The following is an 18,281-nucleotide window of genomic DNA, read 5'->3' on the forward strand; positions in this document are numbered from 1 at the left end:
TCATTGTACACAAATGATTAAGAAATTTCACAATTTTGGGCGTGTTCATACAAATGGTTACAAATGCCAAACACAGGAGACTATTAGAAGAATCAAGTCATATGTGGAATTTTTGTTTGTTTGTTCTAAAAGGACCAATAAAGAATCCAATTTTTTTTCCCCTTTTACTTTGAATCCTTCTGGCTTTAAAAGCTTAAGTCAATTGCTCCGACATATATATATATATTTTTTTAAAGTGTATGTCCTGAACTCAATTGCCAGGCAGATTTGTGCCTGCCTGGCAACACATCCTTACAGGAGAAAGCTTTAACCCTTCCCTAAACATATGATTGACAGAGTTAAATGCAGCAGTCAGTAAGCAGAAATGTAAATGATGAAGGCAAATGAGGCACTTAATGAGCTGCTGTCACGACACCGTTGGAGACTCCACCTCAACAGGCAGACGCCAACAATTAAGTCCTTCTCATAGTTAGTGCGTTTCATGCAATGGCAAGGCCAATTACACGGGCCGAGTTGCAAACCAGATAATGGAAGGAAGCACTTTGGGTGTGTTGCAAACAAAGGTCGTTACATTTCCAAAGTGTGATGCTGACGATTTTGTAGATTGAACCGGCCCGCAGTTGACACACCTGCTTGTTGGGAATGGCAAATGTCGCACGTTTGGCCACTGCGAATAAATTAGATGGAAAGTGAAGAAAAGTTTCACAATGAGGGATGGGTGTCGAGCGACTCGTCAAAGTTGGACCTCTTGTGGCCGTGACGTCACGTCACGCACGTCACGGAGTACATTGCAAACATGCCGTGTGCACTGCAGAGCTGCAACTTTTTCTCCGGAATGCTCGTTGGTGAAGATGATCAGATTGATGGAATAGATTCGGTGCTAGTACAAATAGTGCGTATTAAAATTAAAACTTAAATTTAATTTGAAAAAAAAAAACAAAGGATAAAAACACAATAAGACCGACAGGCTTATTTCTATTGTGTTCCCCGTATAAACAAAACAAACACACACAAAAAAAGTAAAGACATAAAAGGGCAACACAAAAAATCTAGAGTCTAACTAAGCTGTTTTTGATTATCCCCCCTCCCAAAAAAAAATGTCAGTTGAACAGCCTCGAGTGAAGTGTTTTTCTTACAAGGGAAAGGTCTTTTTTTGTTGTTTTTTTAGCTGCGCCGTTTAATCGATTAATCGATACTACAATGAATCATTATTTTTGAGAATCGTTTAATCATTTGGAGAACTTGTTTGATTTAAAACGATCCAAATTCTTGCAATTTCACTCTTTTAACAGTAAACATTCTCCAATTTTGTAGTCCTCTGTGAAAGCAGACGAATCAATTTCTTTGCAATGAGTTGTACATTTTTGGATATTGATATTTTTCATTGTCATTTTGACATTATGTCTTTTTTTTAAATAAAAGGATGGAAATAGTGTTAATTAATAAAATAATATAAAATAAAATGAAATAAAATAAAAGCATGAGTTGAAGCCTTAGACTAATTTGATCTATTTTGGGACTTTGTTCATGCAAGTTGCATTTTTTCTCTATCGGTTGCCAGTTGTGTTTGTCTTTAAAGTGTCCCGGATGTGTGTGCAGGTGAACTTAATGAGTTGCCTTTCAAATCTGCGTCAAGCTAGCCCCCCCCCCCAAGCTAGCTCGCAGTCCGACCGAGCTAGCGAGCGAGCGTCTGTCACGCCAGTTAGTTTCGCCGTCAGACAACACTTGGCTGACTCATCATTTGCGCACAAAATCGCATTCGGGGTGTGACACGGGAGTGTAGGAGTCAAACGTAGCTAATTAAATAAGAAGTCCGAAAGTATTTCCTCGTGCGCAACAACATTGGCCTGCTTCTCCGACGCCTCGTCTCTTTTTGCATTCCTGACTTGTTGAGTCAAAGCAACGTCCTATCTGAAGTCGCCCTTCCACTCCAAATGGAAGCAAAAAAGGAGAAGCCAAACTATTGCGAAGTGGGCTTGACGGGAAATGTCCGATAAGTTGATGTTGCATGTATTCTACAGGAGAGCTTTGTGGCGTTATGAGCACGTTCTGTATCATAGCCGCACCAAATGCGAGTCAATCAAAACAAAGTCAACCATCAATTCAACTTTTGGTGTATTACTTGTATGCCGTAGTTTCCTCGCGGCGGACTAGAACCCGTCGGATGCGTCACGTGACCTAAGCGACACCTTCAACATTCCTGGGCTCCTTCCATCCCACTTGTATAAAAGGGACGCTCGTCGTCGTCGTCTTGCACACATCTTCAGCATCCGGCGTCACGACTGCAAAGGTAACGTGACGAGTCTCTTTTCACACTCCCTTTCATACCGCAAAAACCTTAGCGTTCAACTTTAGTATCAAGACACTAATCCAAAGCAAGTCAATGAAGTGTGAAATGTGTTTTGTTTTTTTTTGCTGTCAATGCGCAGATGGCCCTTCGAGCTTTGCTTCTCCTGTGTGGGATCAGTGGACTGTTGACTGGAGCTGTAAGTGAAACAAAGAAAGTCTAAGTCCAAAGTCTGTCACTTGATACATTTGGCTTCATTTCATGCATTTTGCTATGTGCCTCTTTTCTTTGCAGTTCTCCGTCAACGTGACAGGTTGGTCACTGAATTGAATCAGGCATGACGTTTTATTTTTGGGGATCTTCCTGCTAAAGTAATAACTGTCTTGTAGTTCCCGAGTGTCCAGCTGGTTGGGTTCGGCTGGAGGACCGCTGCTTTATCTATCGAGACAACGCACTTAATTTCACCACTGCAGAGGTATGTCTCGTCACTTGTTGTGATGTGCTTGAAAATCACTTTTACAATCCATAAATCATCGCCTGTACAATGAACCTGAGGTTGACATGAAATGACATTTGACCTTTGGTTCTCGGTCGTTCATCTCTCCCTACGTGCAGGGTATGTGCAACAATGCAGGTGGGACTCTGGCCACCATTTCCAATTCGGTGGAAAATGCCCTCGCTTTCCAGCTGGTTCGGGACGCCAATAACGGTTCAGTGGTGGACACCTGGATTGGACTCCATGACGGAATTACGGTACAACGTGCAACATGTCACTGTGAACGACTGTTGAGCAGATTCAATCTTGTCACCCATTTCTGGGAAGTGTCAAATTGAATGTTTTTGTCATAGTCGTGGGAGAACTTCAATGATGTTGAATTGGAGATAACGTTAATTATCTTCTTGCAATGACTCGTCAAAAAGTATTTTTGTCTTGCAGGAGGGTAAATTCGTCCGCACCGACGGCTCAAAATCCAAGTTCTTTGACTTCAGAGCCAATCAGCCAGACAACTTCGCCGGCAACGAAGATTGTGTTGAGATTGATAATGAAGGTATGCCTTTTTTTTTTGGGTGGGGGGGGGGAGCGCTTATCTTTAAGTCTTAAGTAACAGAAAGACATGAACTGTGTATTCATGCATTTGGACCAAGTTTTATTTTTGACAAATGACCAGTATGGTATTTTTCATGATCCACACAGGCCAATGGAATGATGAAACCTGCACCGATAGACAGGATTTCCTCTGCTCCATCAACCTGTGGTAAAGAATCAACCCTCTTGGTGTCACACCTGGAGCTGCATGGAAACTATTGACCTCCATCTTGATGCTTTTCCTTGGCAAGATACATTTGAAGTGGTTTAACTTGATGTCCTACAACCTATCTTCTTCTTTTCCTTTTGGTTCTCAAACTATTTTGTCATCTCTCCAATAAATGAAGGAATCTTTATATGCATCACATGTGTTTGTGTGTATGTCTAAGAAGATATGTATGCTTGTGTGCGTGCGTGTTACCAATACTAAATTCCGTCAAACCCACGGTCAAAAACAGTCCTGTATTTATGGCGCATACAATAATCATAATAATAATAAAGCCTCGAGTCAAAAACAGTCATACGTTGATCACACATATAATAATAATAATAACGAAGTGATTAGCACGTCCACCTCACAGTACAGAGGTTGCGGGTTGGATTCCAGCTTTTGCCTTGCTGCGTGGAGTTTGCATGTTCTCCCCGTGCCTACTCGGGTTTACTTCCACATCCCCAAAACATGCACAGTAGGCCAATTTAGCACTCCGAATTGCCCGTAGGTGTGATTGTCTACGTATGTGTGCCCTGTGAGCTTCGTTCAATCACAAACGGCTATTGCTTCGAACGGACTGCTTGCAATCGACATTTCATCTTTGTCCACTTCTGGAATGAACTGCTGATGACGTGTCCATCCATCCAATATCAATCTAAGGCCAAAGAGAAGGTCGTTTATGACGACTGCCACATTCCCAGCGGGCATCAGAATCCCTTAATCGATCGGTGACTCATTAAATGACAACGTGGCGCCAGACCAACTCGCTTCTTTACCGATTAGACGATTGGCAGTCCGGTTTTGCGCTCTGTTCAATCGATGCAAATTTTCCAGCTGCACTTGGCGACAACAATGACAACAACTTGAACCTGTTGTGCTGTGTGGGCGGAGACAAAGCAGCAATTACCTACACGGGCAAAGACAATTACATCTCAAGCTTTGAAACCTTTGTTTATTCCGGGGGAACGGGTTGAACAGGTTACATGCTTGACGTATCCGATGGGAAATATGGGCTGCTGAGCTCCCAGACAGGCAACATCCATTCTGTTTCATATTTGTGAAAGACAAACATAACACTTGCCTCATTTCTACGCCACGCTTACAGTCATACGACTTTTTGTCAAATTGGACAATAGTGGTGAATTGAAGCTTTTGAGGCAGCCGTGTCAAACTCTGGCCAAATTCTATTTGTGAATGGACTTTGTATCACTACTACAATTGGAAATGTTGTTCGGAAAATAGAGATGTTTGTCATTACCATTCATCTTTTTAAACATTTGAAGATTTGACTCGTCTCTGATTTCAAAACAAATTAGTCATCAGTTTGTTGTGTAGCCTATACTGTATCTAATATGAGATGTTCGTACATTTATTTGGGTGGATGGATGGATGGATGGATGGATGGATGGATGGATGGATGGATGGATGGATGGATGGATGGATGGATGGATGGATGGATGGATGGATGGATGGATGGATGGATGGATGGATGGATGGGCGGGCGGGCGGGCGGGCGGATGGACGGACGGACGGACGGACGGACGGACGGACGGACGGATGGATCGAGAACGAATAAATCAAAAGGCAACTCCTCTTTAATGAACTATTCATAGATATTTCCTTAAGCATGAGCCAAAAGCAGCACCTGTTGCTTTCATTTCATCTTCTCATGAAGGCTCTATCACGTGCTCTGTGTGTGGATGTAAACGCAATCGTATGAGATAAGCCAGACTTGAAATGGGCAGAAAAATAGCCCTGCGCCCAACTCAGGCTTTACTTCCGTAATTGTGACAACTCTGAGTTTCAAAATGCAAGTCGCCGCCGCCGCCGCCGCCATATTTGAAGCAGCAAACGCAGGGCTCATTGGAGATGTAACAGGTTTCACCTGGAGCCAACTTTGATTGCCGTAGTTAAACAGGACAAGTGGCATACCAAACAACGGCGCAGCATTGACGTATGTATGTATCTGGCGGAGGTTGAAGCGCTGCAACATTTCACAGATGTTCGCTGAAATTCATTTATCACAGGTGTGGCGACAATTATGAAGTTTTCGAGTCACTGCCATGTTTGCGTCATTCAACTTGAAGGGCGTGTTGTTGCGTTCACAGCAAGGCGAGCTAGCGTTGGCGTTGCCGTGATTCAGCCACACGTACCACTTAATTGGACTTCACCTCACCTGCACCACCCAAAACCTCCTTTGGAGGGAAAAGATGTTTGTTTGTTTGTTTGTTTGTTTGAAGGAAGGAAGGCGGCGAGGCCTCAGTGCACTTTGGAGTCCTCATTATTCTTTGTGATCTCGTGAGATGACTTCAACATTTTGACAGCCTTTCCTGCGGGCCATTGCAGCGAACCCTAACGCTCTCAAAATAAATGACGTTGTTTTTCAACTTGCCAAGAATAAAGAACTGACTTCACCTTTTGGTTGAACGACATGACTTGCGGAACATTCTGAATTTTTCAGATGGGGTCGTGTGTTCGGATAAGGAGAAGAAATGTTTGGTTGTTAAGAAAAGAATCTTAAGGTATCGTTCAAGTATTGTCACATTTATTTCAATTATATTGATCAAAAATGCAGTCGTCTATATTTTTTTCGGTGTATTTATTGATTTGTTTGTTTGTTTATTTCTATTTTTATTTGATGTGAGAATAAAAATATTTTTACGGGAATGCAATGCAAGCAGAAGCAGACCAAACTCCTTTTCCGTAGACATGCTAATGATGTCAGAAGTTGCACGGCAGCGTCGACTGGAAAATGGGAGGGGGGGCTTCGAGATTTGAAGGTCTGAGCTCAGTCTTTCTTGTGGTGAGAATGCAAGTTCTCACCTTCAAAATGTACCTGTGCTGTAACTGCAAACCGACAAGACCCGTCCTCCAGAATTTTTTGTTTTGTTTTGTGGGGTAGTCACTTATCATTCTCCTGATTCCAAGGAAGTCATTTAACTAATTAAGCCAGTACATTTCCTTGTGTGCTGCGCTGCGGCACCAATCCAACCCCACCTCACCCCACCCCACCCCTGTGACTGCAAAGTCTTGCACATTCTCTATTATTTGAAGGACCTTTAATGAATCAAATTGAATGTAACATATTGGTTGACCTTCTCTAATCTCACGTGAATATGAGAGAAGCCAATGTTTTCCGTGAGAGGCGTTTAAACAGAGGGCGATCGGACCCCGTCAAGCGCCCGGCCCAAAAAGTTGCAGGTTGACATCAATGAATTTTTTCAAAAAACAACAAAAAGGACACGCAAAAAGGGCGTTTTTGTCTCGAGCGGGAAGTTGCCACATTAAATGCCTCTAGAAGTCAGTCTAGCTAGCACTTTGGAAACATTGTCTTTCTAAATTGAGTTGGGACAGAAACTGGTCCAACGTGTCACCTGACGTTGATGCGAGCGGCGCATTCCAGAGTTGCGTCAAGCCATCCTATAAAAGCATTGCTCCTCTTCCTTCTTTTCACTTCCACTCAACATCGATCAAGCATCAGATCTGCAGAGGTAACATGACACAGCTTTACAGCCATTTGATGAAACTCAGATGAAGAGCCACTGAAATGTTTTTCTGTCATTGGACAGATGGGATTTGCACTTCGCTCGGTGTTCCTTCTCTGTGGGCTTCTGGCAGGAGTCGTAAGTGCAAAATCTTTCCTAACTATCTCGACGGCACGTCGAGCGGATCCCAGTCCGTTTTTAACCATGTCTTTTCCTCTTTTCAGTTGGCCTTCCCAGAAGGTTTGTTACTGCTCTCAACTTTTGATGTTTCTTTTTGGGACGTTTTTGAAATTGAAATCAACCATTTGTATTACAGTGACTTATTGTCCAAAGGGCTGGACTCAGTTGGATGATTCCTGTTTCATGTTTGTACCGCAGCGGAGAACTTTTGTTGATGCTGAGGTAATCATCAGCTCGTGTTCTCTCTATCCATGAAATGGCTTTTGAAAAAACAAAGCGGACTCACAATTGTTCTTTTTTGTGTGTGTGTGTGTGTGTGTGTGTGTGTTCCCGTCAGCATGTGTGCATACTCAAAGGCGGGAACCTGGCCTCCGTCCTCGACGCCAAAGAGCACGCATTGGTCGTCGAGCTGATTCGGGAACAGTTCGATCCCATTCTAGACACATGGATCGGACTCAGCGATGCCATTCAGGTGATTCCTCGACAAAGGCAAAAGGGCTCATGCAACAGTAGCGCTTCTTTGATTCTTCGCCGGAAAGGAACTCGTGTTGTCTTTCGTCATCAACTCGATTGGTCTTTTTTTTTTTTCCTGTTTCTTGGCCACACTGCCGGCTCGCCATCTCCTTTGACTTTTGACAGATGTCTTATTGCTCTTGTGATCTATACGTCTGACTTCATTGCAGGAGGGAACGTTCCTGTGGACTGACGGCTCACCTTTGGACTTTACAGCATACGGCACGACTCAGCCCGACAACTTTGAGGGCACCGAAGACTGTGTTGAGATTAGTGACGACAGTAAGAATGTTTTCTTTTACTCTGGGCTATTTAAGCGGTGTCAAATGTTTTTGCGCAACGTGATCGGAAAGTGATGAACGTCTGTCGAAAATACAGCTGGTAGCTATTGACAGTGAATCCCACCTTGCTAATGTTTTTTCTCTCTTTCACTCCCTCCCTCCACAGATGAACTTTGGAACGACGACGGCTGCACGGATATGAATTACTTTGTTTGCATGAAAGAGGCACACCGTCACTAATCAGCTCAGCTACCGTACATGGTTCTCGAAAAATGTCTTTTGCAATATTTTGAGAATCTTCTGATACAACAGCAGATTTCCAGCGGTATCTTTGTATCTATCTATGATCTTCTCAGCAATTCAATTTCTCTTGATGGCAATCAAATTTGGAAGGTGAAAGGGTATCTGAAATAAATGAAGGAATCTGTCAATGCACTTTGTTTGTTGCTTTACTTGATGAGTGTGTTTGTTTTTTTCTCATGGTCACCCACTTCTTAACATCTCATTAGTTGACATAAAGTGACACACACGCATCGAATGAAACCAAACGCCGGTAAAGCCAAACCAGACACAATTATTATTATTTTTTTTAAAGCGACTTATTGGACCAAGCAGGGGTGTTGCTAGGCAGAAAACCCCAAGGCCCTCTACCACAGTGGTATATAACCACCAGTCGCTACCTGGTACCACGCACACGCACACACACGCGCACACACACGCGCACACACGCGCACACACACAAGGGAAAGCTGTTTGCGGAGATACAATAGCTTACATGTCGTTGATGGAGAAATTGCCCCCCTTTATGCAAATGAGCCTCATTAATAAAGATTTTGGAGTTCAGCGCTAATAGCCACACGCAGTTAATGTCTCGAGAAAGCCTTTGTAACAATTGGCGCTCCTATGTGAAAGCCTCATCATGGCAGCAGTAGCTTGGAGAAGGGATCATCGATGTTAGGGTTTTCCAGGTTATCGTTATCATCGGATTATGTTGGAATGTAGACTATAATGATTAACCAATCTTGTCTTGCTCTCACAACGCAGTAAAATAAAGTGGTTGCATTCTCTGCTTGATTGACCAGCTGCAGAGGAAGCAATCAAAGTTGTTCTGTTTCCCGCAACATCGTAAAACACCCCCTGCTCTGATCTTACCAGAGGCCGGGGGTTCACCAAACCTGTCAACTCTCAACCCCCACTCTGTTTCTCTTAATAAATATGCCCTTGCAGGGCGGAGAGTTCAGACCTCCATTCGAACATCGCTGCACGCACAGCGACGAACGGACTCTCCACCTGCAGGTGTCTAAAAGGACTTACTTGTCTCCCGTGTGGTTCTTGCAAAATAAGTTGGAGTGAGCAAATCTCTAACAATCATCGCAGAGAACAACTTTTTTGTTATTGATTGGTTGATATGTATCTATCAAATGATTGAAAACACAAAATAAACACTGGAGAAACCATCTAAAGACGTTAGAGTTCAACACGGTTTACATGTTCGGAGGGAAGAAGTACTTTTCAAGAAGACCTCTTCCAGTCCTACGCTTTACTTGAGCCATATTGATTTCTTCCACGACTAGGTCATTTACATCCAAAAGGAAAAATGACCAGACACCTCATGTTAACTAACGCAAGTGTAAGCGTGGCTTGTACTCTTTTTAATAGACCGACTGCTGACCAGTTGAGATTTTCGGCAGCCAAGTAGCAGGACACGTTGCGGAGAAAATAGTTGGAAAGATGACGAATGTACGGATTTGATCCCGGTTCAAGAATCCTCTTTGACAAGGTCAAATGTCTCGTTTGCTTCAGCACACCCTCACTGTGGGTCACGTATTCTCCAATCGGTTATTTACGTGTCTTCGTGCCAGGTACGTGTTCTGAGCGGCCAAACATTTTTTCTTTTTTGCATGCGTAAAGGTGTGATGGTTTCCTAATGAGCCTACGTAACAAAAAATGGTTTCATGACGACGCCATGTTTAAAATTGAAACGCTGTTTGGACCCGTCCATCCCAACTCCCAACACGTATTACGTCACATCACCAAAGAAAAAGTCAGAAATATGCAAATGAGATGTCTCTCTAGTCAATAATTGACAATCAATCCCCCACCTTTAAAATAACCAGATTTGCTGGGAATGTGAATGAATAAACAAAAGTCTTATACAGTTGGCCCATATACACACGTACACACGCTCCCATGAAGGTGATTTGACGTAAGTCATTCGACAAGTTAAATAAAACACAAAGTCATTAGCTAGGCTAGTCAGGAACACCAAAAATGAAAAAGAAGGCCAATTAGGCTTTTAACGAGCCGCTGTCACAACACGGGTGAGGCGACGCCCCAAACGACAGGCGTCTTTAATTACCCTGAACATTTTAAACGCTAGTTAAGACAATTAGGCAGGACGAGTAGCATACCATACCAAGCGACCAATCAGCATTGACGTCACCGCAGATGAATTTAGGTTGGGGTGTGACTCTAAAGGGAAGCTGATTACATTTCAAGGTGCGTTTTGTCTACAGTTGTCACTCCCTCCTGTTATGTGTGTTTGAGACAGTTGGCACGTATCACGTACGACGCCTTATTCAAGGAATTCATTACAGAGGGAGTGAAATGTTGACATCTGATGACACGCTCAAGCTGCCGCCGCCGCCGCCGCCGCTTAACCTTCGACTGATGTGCAACTTCCGATGGCAGCCAGGAATTTTGTCAAACTCTCGCAGGTTGTTTTTTTTTCTTCAGCCAACGTGGTCCCAGCCTAACCAGTTCATGTTGCCAACGTGGCGCAGCATCACACAACACTTGGCTGACTCATCCTTTGCTTCAGAGCACACAAAATTGCATTCGGGGTGCGACACGGGAGTGAGTGTAGGCGTCAAACGTAGCTAATTAAGCAAGAAGTCCAAAAGTATTTCCTGGTGAGCAAGAACACTGCCCTGCCTCTCCAACGCCTCGTCTCATTTTGGCATTCCTGACTTTTTGAGTCAAAGTAACATCTTAATCTGAACCCTAACCCTGCCTGCCACTCAAAAATAGGAGAGCCCAAAATAGTGCGAGTTAGGCTTGATGGCAAATGTTGTTCAATGTCCAAATTTGAACCAAAGTCCCAATGATGATTCTACAGGAGAGCTTTGGACTTTGTGCTGCAGGTTAAGCCTCACTCAGCAAGCATGTGCCCGACACAATATTACGTCCGTGGACATGCAATGACAAAGTCGCTGTTAATTTTGAGTTTGGTGGCTCTCTTTGTCATTGCCATTGTTTCCTCGAGGCGGACTCGAACCCGTCGGATGCGTCACGTGACACAAGCGACACCTTCAACATTCCTGAGCTGTTTCCACCCCGCATATAAAAGGAACGCTCGTCGTCGTCGTCTTGCACACATCTTCAGCCTCAAGCATTCATCGCGACTGCAAAGGTAACACGACATGAGAGCCTAAGCCTGCGACTTTAGCATCAACATGCAAAGCCAAAGCAATGACGTGAGGTCAATGAAGTGTAGAATGTGACGTTTTTTCATCTTTTTGCTGTCCTCGCGCAGATGGCTCTTCGCTCCTTGCTTCTCCTGTGTGGGATCAGTGGACTGTTGACTGGCGTGGTAAGTGAAAATGCTTTTTGGCATTTGTCACACATCTCCATCATTCAAAGAGTGAACAATGTTTGTGTCTTCGACAGTGGTCCAGTGGAGGTGTCGTTAAAGGTTGGTACCGGTGACTTTGTAGCTTTGTCACCTGTTTGCACTTGCGCGGTTGATGTCAATTCACCTGTTTTTTAGTACCTTGCTGTCCGAAGCACTGGGTTCGGCTGAATGACCGCTGTTTCCGTATCGTGCAGGAGGATCGAACTTTCGACGATGCGGAAGTAAATACAGTCGTGGTGTGAAAACATTTACGTCGCGGTAAAGCTCTGACCCGATTTGTATCTTTGTTTGTTTAGCTAGCCTGCCAAGCTATCGGAGGCAATCTGGCGTCCATCTTAAGCTCAGTTGAACATGCGGTGATTCTTGCGCTGGTCGACATGGAACTTGGAGCATCTCAGACTGCCTGGATTGGATTCAATGACCAAGCGACTGTAAAGCATCAGCTCACACAATCATGGAAATCAAAGCCGTCGTGATTGTGATGCGTGATTTATTCGTATGCAACTTGGTCTTCCAGGAGGCAACCTTTGTGTGGACCGATGGTTCACCTTCCCCCCTACCGCCTGCGGGTTTTAGGGCGTTTGAAGATGTCGACGCCCCTAACAGTGCCGCTGAAGACTGTGTGGTGACAAATACCGGAACAGACAGTACGTTTTTACTGCTCTTTTCATGTCTATCAAGGCGAAGACTATACGCGGATGTCTAAATCTCTTTCCCGTGTTGTTTTGCAGCTCTTTTCTGGAATGACGTGGACTGCACTTCAACAGTTCCATATGTTTGCGTCACCGATGTGCATTAAGTCCCAACAGTCGACATCGTGTATTCTCCAACAGCGTCTTTTCTATGCTCTTGATGTCTCTTCTGAGACACTCCAGGACATCAGCGGTGGCTTTCTGTTTCTGGATGTACTGCATTATGTCTGCTCCTTTCCCTTTGAAAGCTTCTCTCTCCCTCTCTAATAAATGAAGGAATCTGTCTCGGCATCAACGTGTGTATTTTTCTATTTGTTGTTTACGGCACGCAGAAGGTCAGAGCGATTCGCGGGCACTTATGTACTCCAAAGATAGAAAATCACACGACGGCAATGTAGAAATGGAACGGCTAGCTCAAGCCATCTCTTTATATACAGGTCAGCCAGCACCAAAGACTCCTTTGACGCTACTTTTCTAGTGCTACGCAATATGTGTAGCACGTCTATAGAAAATCAAAGTCAGCTCTTATGGGTCAAGTTAAAATGGTAAAGAGGCCGCTGCAAAGTGCCAATTGTTTTGAAGGAATCGTTTCTTTTTCTACACACGCTTTGCATTTTTTACACCCTGAACATGCACAAAAACTCAGCAAATTTTCATCGGTATCTTTAAGTTGATGAAAACAAAATGGCTCAGGAGCGCCACCTAGAGCAGGAAAAGAACACTCCCTTAGTTTAGCTCTGCTCGAGGCTTCTATAGGATCCCTTCAACCAGTTTCCAGGTGCTAATTACAGGTAATTATTATTGCGCCTCTTATGCAGTGTTTCTCAACCTTATTAAACCACATATTTGACATTTACAGCATGTCGCAGCCCAAAACAGGAGAGAAGAGAGATAGTGTGTGCACTATATCGGTGTGATGGGAACATAAACAAGTGCCGCCGCTACTCCCCTCGTTCGACTGTTGCCACCTGACACTGTAGGGATGGACCTTAGCTTACTTTCTCGCAGATGTGATGCTTGCTTGGCATTCAGGAAAGAGAGTTTCAAACTCGATTTAATCCAGTAACCGGATTAAATCGAGTTTGAAACTCAAGGCCCGGCCGGGGGCCAGATACGGCCCGCCACATCATTTGAAGACAAATTGTGCATCAAATTTGTGTGTCATTACTAGAATTGAAAATTGTCTTCACATTTAATATCTTTTTTGAAAAATATTTGACCAGTTTTTACTCATCTGTTTTGAAAACAAGTTATTTGTCAGTTTGTTTTGTCGCTTTGACTGTATATAATACGAGGTGCTCATACATTGATTTGGGTTGACAGTCATAATGGCCCTCCCTCCCTCCGAAAGAAGCTATGACTACAATGCGGCCCGCCCAAAAAACGACTTTGACACCCCCTGCTTTAAGTCATAGTCAAAGTCTGCTTTATTGTCAATTTCTTCACATGTCAAAGAGATCGAAATTACGTTGCTGTTTTTTTTTTTTTTTTTTTTTTTCTCAGTGAACGCGAGTGAACGAATCACTTCCTAAAGTGATTCGTTCTTTTTTCCTGTTCATATGACTTCAACCAGTAGGTGCCGGTAATGCGCATTGAAGCTGGTGCCACCTCGCCGTAAATCCAAACGAAGAAGAAAATGACGTCACTTCCCGGGAACGAATCGTGACTTTCCCGTTCGCGAACGAGTTAATGGGTGAACTGCCTTCCTTCCCGTGCATCAACCGATCAGTCAGTGAACGTGTTGCGTCTCCCTCCAGGCGTGAACTGTGGAAGCCAGAATGTCGATTGACCATTTGCCAAGGAAAGAAAGAACCACCACTTCTTTTATGCGCGTTTTCTCCAAGCTAACGGCTAACTTTGCGCCGTTATGCAACAACGGGGAGATAGATGATGCTTCTCTTTGGGTCATCTTGATTTTATAACACTTGTAGTAGTTTTTAAATAACGTGTATGGATATATACGCCTAAATATTGTTATCCAATATATCTACTGCAACTTCACATTGGATTATTGGTTTGAAATGTACTTTTAATATTATTATTTTTGATAAACAGTCATGTTAAAACTTGTCTGGTGTTTTGTTCCTTGTTTTTATGTTCGCCAATTAATACATAAAAATCAGACATTTGGTTAACTGCTTTATATGACAATACGTGTGTAGGTAAACCTCATGGACACTTCAGTAGGTACACTACACGAGGTAATAAATAATTAAAGGGCTAATAGCACAATGAAAGAAATACTTATGTTCATACTTAGACCTGGGCTCGAACCAAGGTCTTACCGAGCAAGAGCCCGTGTCACTAACCAGTCAGCTAATTCGACCGGATAATACGTAGTCGTCTGCACTGTTTTGTACTCGTAATGTGCATTCCAGTTATAAAGTGAACTGAATCTTTAGAATTGGTTCACTCGAAATATTTGTTCAAAAGAATCGTTCCCCGAATCGTTCACTACACTTTCTTGGACACTCCATTAGGTACACCGCCATTTTCAAGTGTACCTAATAACAGGCCACTTTATTAGGGAAATATCATGGTCATATCACGGTGTACCTAATGGAGTGTCCGTGTGATTCCCTCGTTAAGTGCACCTGCGTGAAAAGTTTTAGCTCCTGTAGAACGTGAAAATGACCAAAAACTTTTCACGCAGGTGCGCTTAACGAGGGACACTCCTTTAGGTACACAGTGATATGACCATGATATTTCCCTAATAAAGTGGCCTGTTATTAGGTACACTTGAAAATGGCGGTGTACCTAATGGAGTGTCTGTGTGATTCCCTCGTTAAGTGCACCTGCGTGAAAAGTTTTAGCTCCTTTTACCTTCTGCAGAAGCTAAAACTTTTCACGCAGGTGCACTTAACGAGGGAATCACCCGGACACTCCATTAGGTACACCGTGATATGACCATGATATTTCCCTAATAAAGTGGCCTGTTATTTGGTACACTTGAAAATGGCAGTGTACCTAATGGAGTGTCCGTGTGATTCCCTCGTTAAGTGCACCTGCGTGAAAAGTTTTAGCTCCTTTTACCTTCTGCAGAAGCTAAAACTTTTCACGCAGGTGCACTTAACGAGGGAATCACACGGACACTCCATTAGGTACACCGTGATATGACCATGATATTTCCCTAATAAAGTGGCCTGTTATTTGGTACACTTGAAAATGGCAGTGTACCTAATGGAGTGTCCGTGTGATTCCCTCGTTAAGTGCACCTGCGTGAAAAGTTTTAGCTCCTTTTACCTTCCGCAGAAGCTAAAACTTTTCACGCAGGTGCGCTTAACGAGGGAATCACACGGACACTCCCTTAGGTACACCGTGATATGACCATAATATTTATATTATATTGATACAGATCAAACAGCCAATCGGAAGGTGGGGGTGAGGGCGGGTGTGGCACTTTTCCCTTTCACTTAAGCTTTTTCCCTATTGAAGTGGCCTGTGATTGGGTACACCTCATGGACACTACAATAAGTACACTACACAAGGTAAAAAAAAAGAAAAAAGAATAAATAAATAAAGTGTAGTGAACGATTTGGTGAACGATTCTTTTGAACAAATATTTTGAGTGAACGGGAATGCACATCACTAGTACAAAAGAGTGCAGACGGCAAAAAGGTGCCAGGTCGAAATAGCCGACTGGATAATGTCACCGGCACTTGCTCGGTAAGAACATGGTTCGATCCCAGGCGTGAGAAGATGCATATATGTGCTTTTATTGTGCAATTAACCCTTTATTTATTTATTCTTTTTTTTTTTCTCGTGTAGTGTTCCTATTGAAGTGTCCATGAGGTGTACCTACACACATATTGTCATATAAAGCAGTTAACCAAATGTCTGATTTTTATGTTTTAATTGGCGAACATAAAAACAAGGAATAAAACACCAGACAAGTTTTAACATGAATGTTTATTAAAAAAAAAAATAATATTAAAAGTAAATTTCAAACCAGCAATGTAATGTGAAATTGCAGTAGATATATTGGATAACAATATTTAGGCGTATATATGCCTAACGTTGCCTAACGTATATATATGCACGTTATTTAAAAACTACTACAAGTGTTATAAAATCAAGATGACCCAAAGAGAAGCATCATCTATCTCCCCGTTGTTGCATAACGACGCAAAGTTAGCCGTTAGCTTGGAGAAAACGCGCATAAAAGAAGTGGTGGTTCTTTCTTTCCTTGGCAAATGGTCAATCGACATTCTGGCTTCCACAGTTCACGCCTGGAGGGAGACGCAACACGTTCACTGACTGATCGGTTGATGCACGGGAAGGAAGGCAGTTCACCCATTAACTCGTTCGCGAACGGGAAAGTCACGATTCGTTCCCGGGAAGTGACGTCATTTTCTTCTTCGTTTTGATTTACGGCGAGGTGGCACCAGGCTCAATGCGCATTACCGACATCTACTGGTTAAAGTCATATGAACTGAAAAAGAACGAAGTGATTCGTTCACTAACCCTAACCCTTGTATTTATATTCGCCAATCAAAACATACAAATATGACATTTGGTTAACTGTTTTATATGACAATATGTATATATTATTATGTATTTATTATTTATTCATCACTCTTATTTATTCATTGTTTGTGCCTTCTTGTTTTATTTTCTTGTGTTGTTTACTTGTATGTACATGGTGAACTATGTCTTGTCACCGTGGGATAGTGGGAACGTAATTTCGATCTCTTTGTGTGTCTTGGCATGTGAAGAAATTGACAATAAAGCAGACTTTGACTTTGATATACATGTGTGTGTTTTACGTTGTTATATGAGTTGGTGTCCCCCAAAATAACAAACGTAGGCATAACGGTTTTTTTTTATCAACCTTTTATTCAAACACATTCGGAATAATAACACCATCAACTATAACCAATAACACCCAACAGATACAAAATTAAAACAACAATGTCGGCATAACGTGTGTTGGCTAGTATAGCAGCAATGCTATCTGTCACTCACTCGTGAATCTTCGGGCGAACGACTAATCAGCAGCGAGCGATAGATGGAAGAGGGACTTTACGAGTCAGTGACGTCATTTGCCGTCCACGAACGAGACGAGTCAGTGACGCATTTTCCTGTTCTGTGTGTGTGTGTGTGGGGGGGGGGGGACGATTCGTTGAACGAATCTTTCGAATGAACTGATTCTAAAAGTTCAGTTCACTTAAAAGAACTGGAATGCACATCACCAGTTGCTGTGTGCTTTTACTATCAGTGACACGCTGACGGCTGTGGTGCGTTTTGGGTCCGATGGAAATCAGAGCATGTAGTTCAACGGGAGAACCTGCATGGGTCCTTCATTATTCACCAACGTAAAATACACAGTCAAGTCGAGACACCTCGACTGTGATAGCCACTCAGCCGCTGTCAGAACAGCAGAGCGAACATTAACAACAATCAAATCAAGTGGCAATCATGCAATAATACAGACTAGACTTTTTTGGAAATGTAACACCCCTCCAACTAAACCGTGGGCTATGACATGAATGAGTTTGACATTTCGACACTCAATTGCGTTTGACCTTTATAATAATCACACATTATCACTGATTGATTGACATCATACTTAATTCTAATTGCAATTACAATTCCTTCCTAAAGAAAGAATATGCAAAATCTCTAAATACACGCCAGTTACAGTGGCGGAACACGCACGCACGCACGCATGCGCACGCACATAAGGAATCCGTCTATTGAGTCCGCTCTGGAGCTTTACTTTACTTTTGATCCCGGCTCATATCCCCACCGGGACCCATTCCCCAACCAACTGGCGGATGCTGAGCGGTTGTTCCATATTGGGGCTGAACTCCTAATCATTGCAGCATCATAAACCACCAATATTCTCTCCTAAAGAAAAAAAGAAAAAAAAAAAGAAAATCGCCCCCTAAAACGGCAAAATGCTGCAAAT

The 18,281-nt window shown here is 43.0% G+C and overlaps 4 protein-coding genes across 4 annotated transcripts in view; 3 read left to right on the forward strand and 1 right to left on the reverse strand.

Annotated features, from left to right (window-relative positions):
- Positions 1-6,974, reverse strand: part of LOC125987971 (galactose-specific lectin nattectin) — a 56,128-nt gene extending 49,154 nt beyond the window's left edge. The window contains exon 1 of the mRNA XM_049752662.2: positions 6,965-6,974. The gene's annotated coding sequence lies outside the window, so the exon portion shown is untranslated. The remainder of the gene's footprint in view (positions 1-6,964) is intronic.
- Positions 2,151-3,736, forward strand: LOC125987976 (galactose-specific lectin nattectin). The gene is made up of 7 exons (XM_049752667.2): positions 2,151-2,290; positions 2,430-2,486; positions 2,582-2,600; positions 2,677-2,762; positions 2,903-3,040; positions 3,225-3,336; positions 3,483-3,736. The coding sequence occupies exons 2-7, from the start codon at positions 2,430-2,432 to the stop codon at positions 3,545-3,547; spliced, it is 477 nt and encodes a 158-aa protein (XP_049608624.1). The 5' UTR covers positions 2,151-2,290; the 3' UTR covers positions 3,548-3,736.
- Positions 6,936-8,479, forward strand: LOC125987965 (galactose-specific lectin nattectin). The gene is made up of 7 exons (XM_049752651.2): positions 6,936-7,076; positions 7,155-7,208; positions 7,295-7,310; positions 7,387-7,472; positions 7,588-7,722; positions 7,934-8,045; positions 8,211-8,479. The coding sequence occupies exons 1-7, from the start codon at positions 6,969-6,971 to the stop codon at positions 8,282-8,284; spliced, it is 585 nt and encodes a 194-aa protein (XP_049608608.1). The 5' UTR covers positions 6,936-6,968; the 3' UTR covers positions 8,285-8,479.
- Positions 8,480-11,349: 2,870 nt separating this feature from the next.
- LOC125987967 (snaclec rhodocetin subunit delta) lies at positions 11,350-12,661 on the forward strand. Its single transcript, XM_049752657.2, has 7 exons — positions 11,350-11,456; positions 11,580-11,636; positions 11,714-11,738; positions 11,814-11,899; positions 11,975-12,109; positions 12,196-12,325; positions 12,410-12,661. Exons 2-7 carry the CDS (start codon positions 11,580-11,582, stop codon positions 12,475-12,477), a joined length of 501 nt encoding a protein of 166 aa, XP_049608614.1. The 5' UTR covers positions 11,350-11,456; the 3' UTR covers positions 12,478-12,661.
- Positions 12,662-18,281: the final 5,620 nt, after the last annotated feature.

Source organism: Syngnathus scovelli, chromosome 2, assembly GCF_024217435.2.
Source record: "Syngnathus scovelli strain Florida chromosome 2, RoL_Ssco_1.2, whole genome shotgun sequence".
NCBI classification, from domain to species: domain Eukaryota; kingdom Metazoa; phylum Chordata; class Actinopteri; order Syngnathiformes; family Syngnathidae; genus Syngnathus; species Syngnathus scovelli.

Bases quoted from the DNA above. Each gene is read 5' to 3' on its own strand.
- LOC125987976 (XM_049752667.2), top strand. From the start codon at position 2,430: ATGGCCCTTCGAGCTTTGCTTCTCCTGTGTGGGATCAGTGGACTGTTG. The intron at 3,041-3,224 runs GTACAACGTGCA...TTTGTCTTGCAG, and splicing joins GACTCCATGACGGAATTACG to GAGGGTAAATTCGTCCGCAC. The intron at 3,337-3,482 runs GTATGCCTTTTT...TGATCCACACAG, and splicing joins TGTTGAGATTGATAATGAAG to GCCAATGGAATGATGAAACC.
- LOC125987965 (XM_049752651.2), top strand. From the start codon at position 6,969: ATGCGAGCGGCGCATTCCAGAGTTGCGTCAAGCCATCCTATAAAAGCA. The intron at 7,077-7,154 runs GTAACATGACAC...GTCATTGGACAG, and splicing joins CAAGCATCAGATCTGCAGAG to ATGGGATTTGCACTTCGCTC. The intron at 7,473-7,587 runs GTAATCATCAGC...TGTTCCCGTCAG, and splicing joins GAACTTTTGTTGATGCTGAG to CATGTGTGCATACTCAAAGG.
- LOC125987967 (XM_049752657.2), top strand. From the start codon at position 11,580: ATGGCTCTTCGCTCCTTGCTTCTCCTGTGTGGGATCAGTGGACTGTTG. The intron at 11,739-11,813 runs GTTGGTACCGGT...CCTGTTTTTTAG, and splicing joins CAGTGGAGGTGTCGTTAAAG to TACCTTGCTGTCCGAAGCAC. The intron at 11,900-11,974 runs GTAAATACAGTC...TTGTTTGTTTAG, and splicing joins GAACTTTCGACGATGCGGAA to CTAGCCTGCCAAGCTATCGG.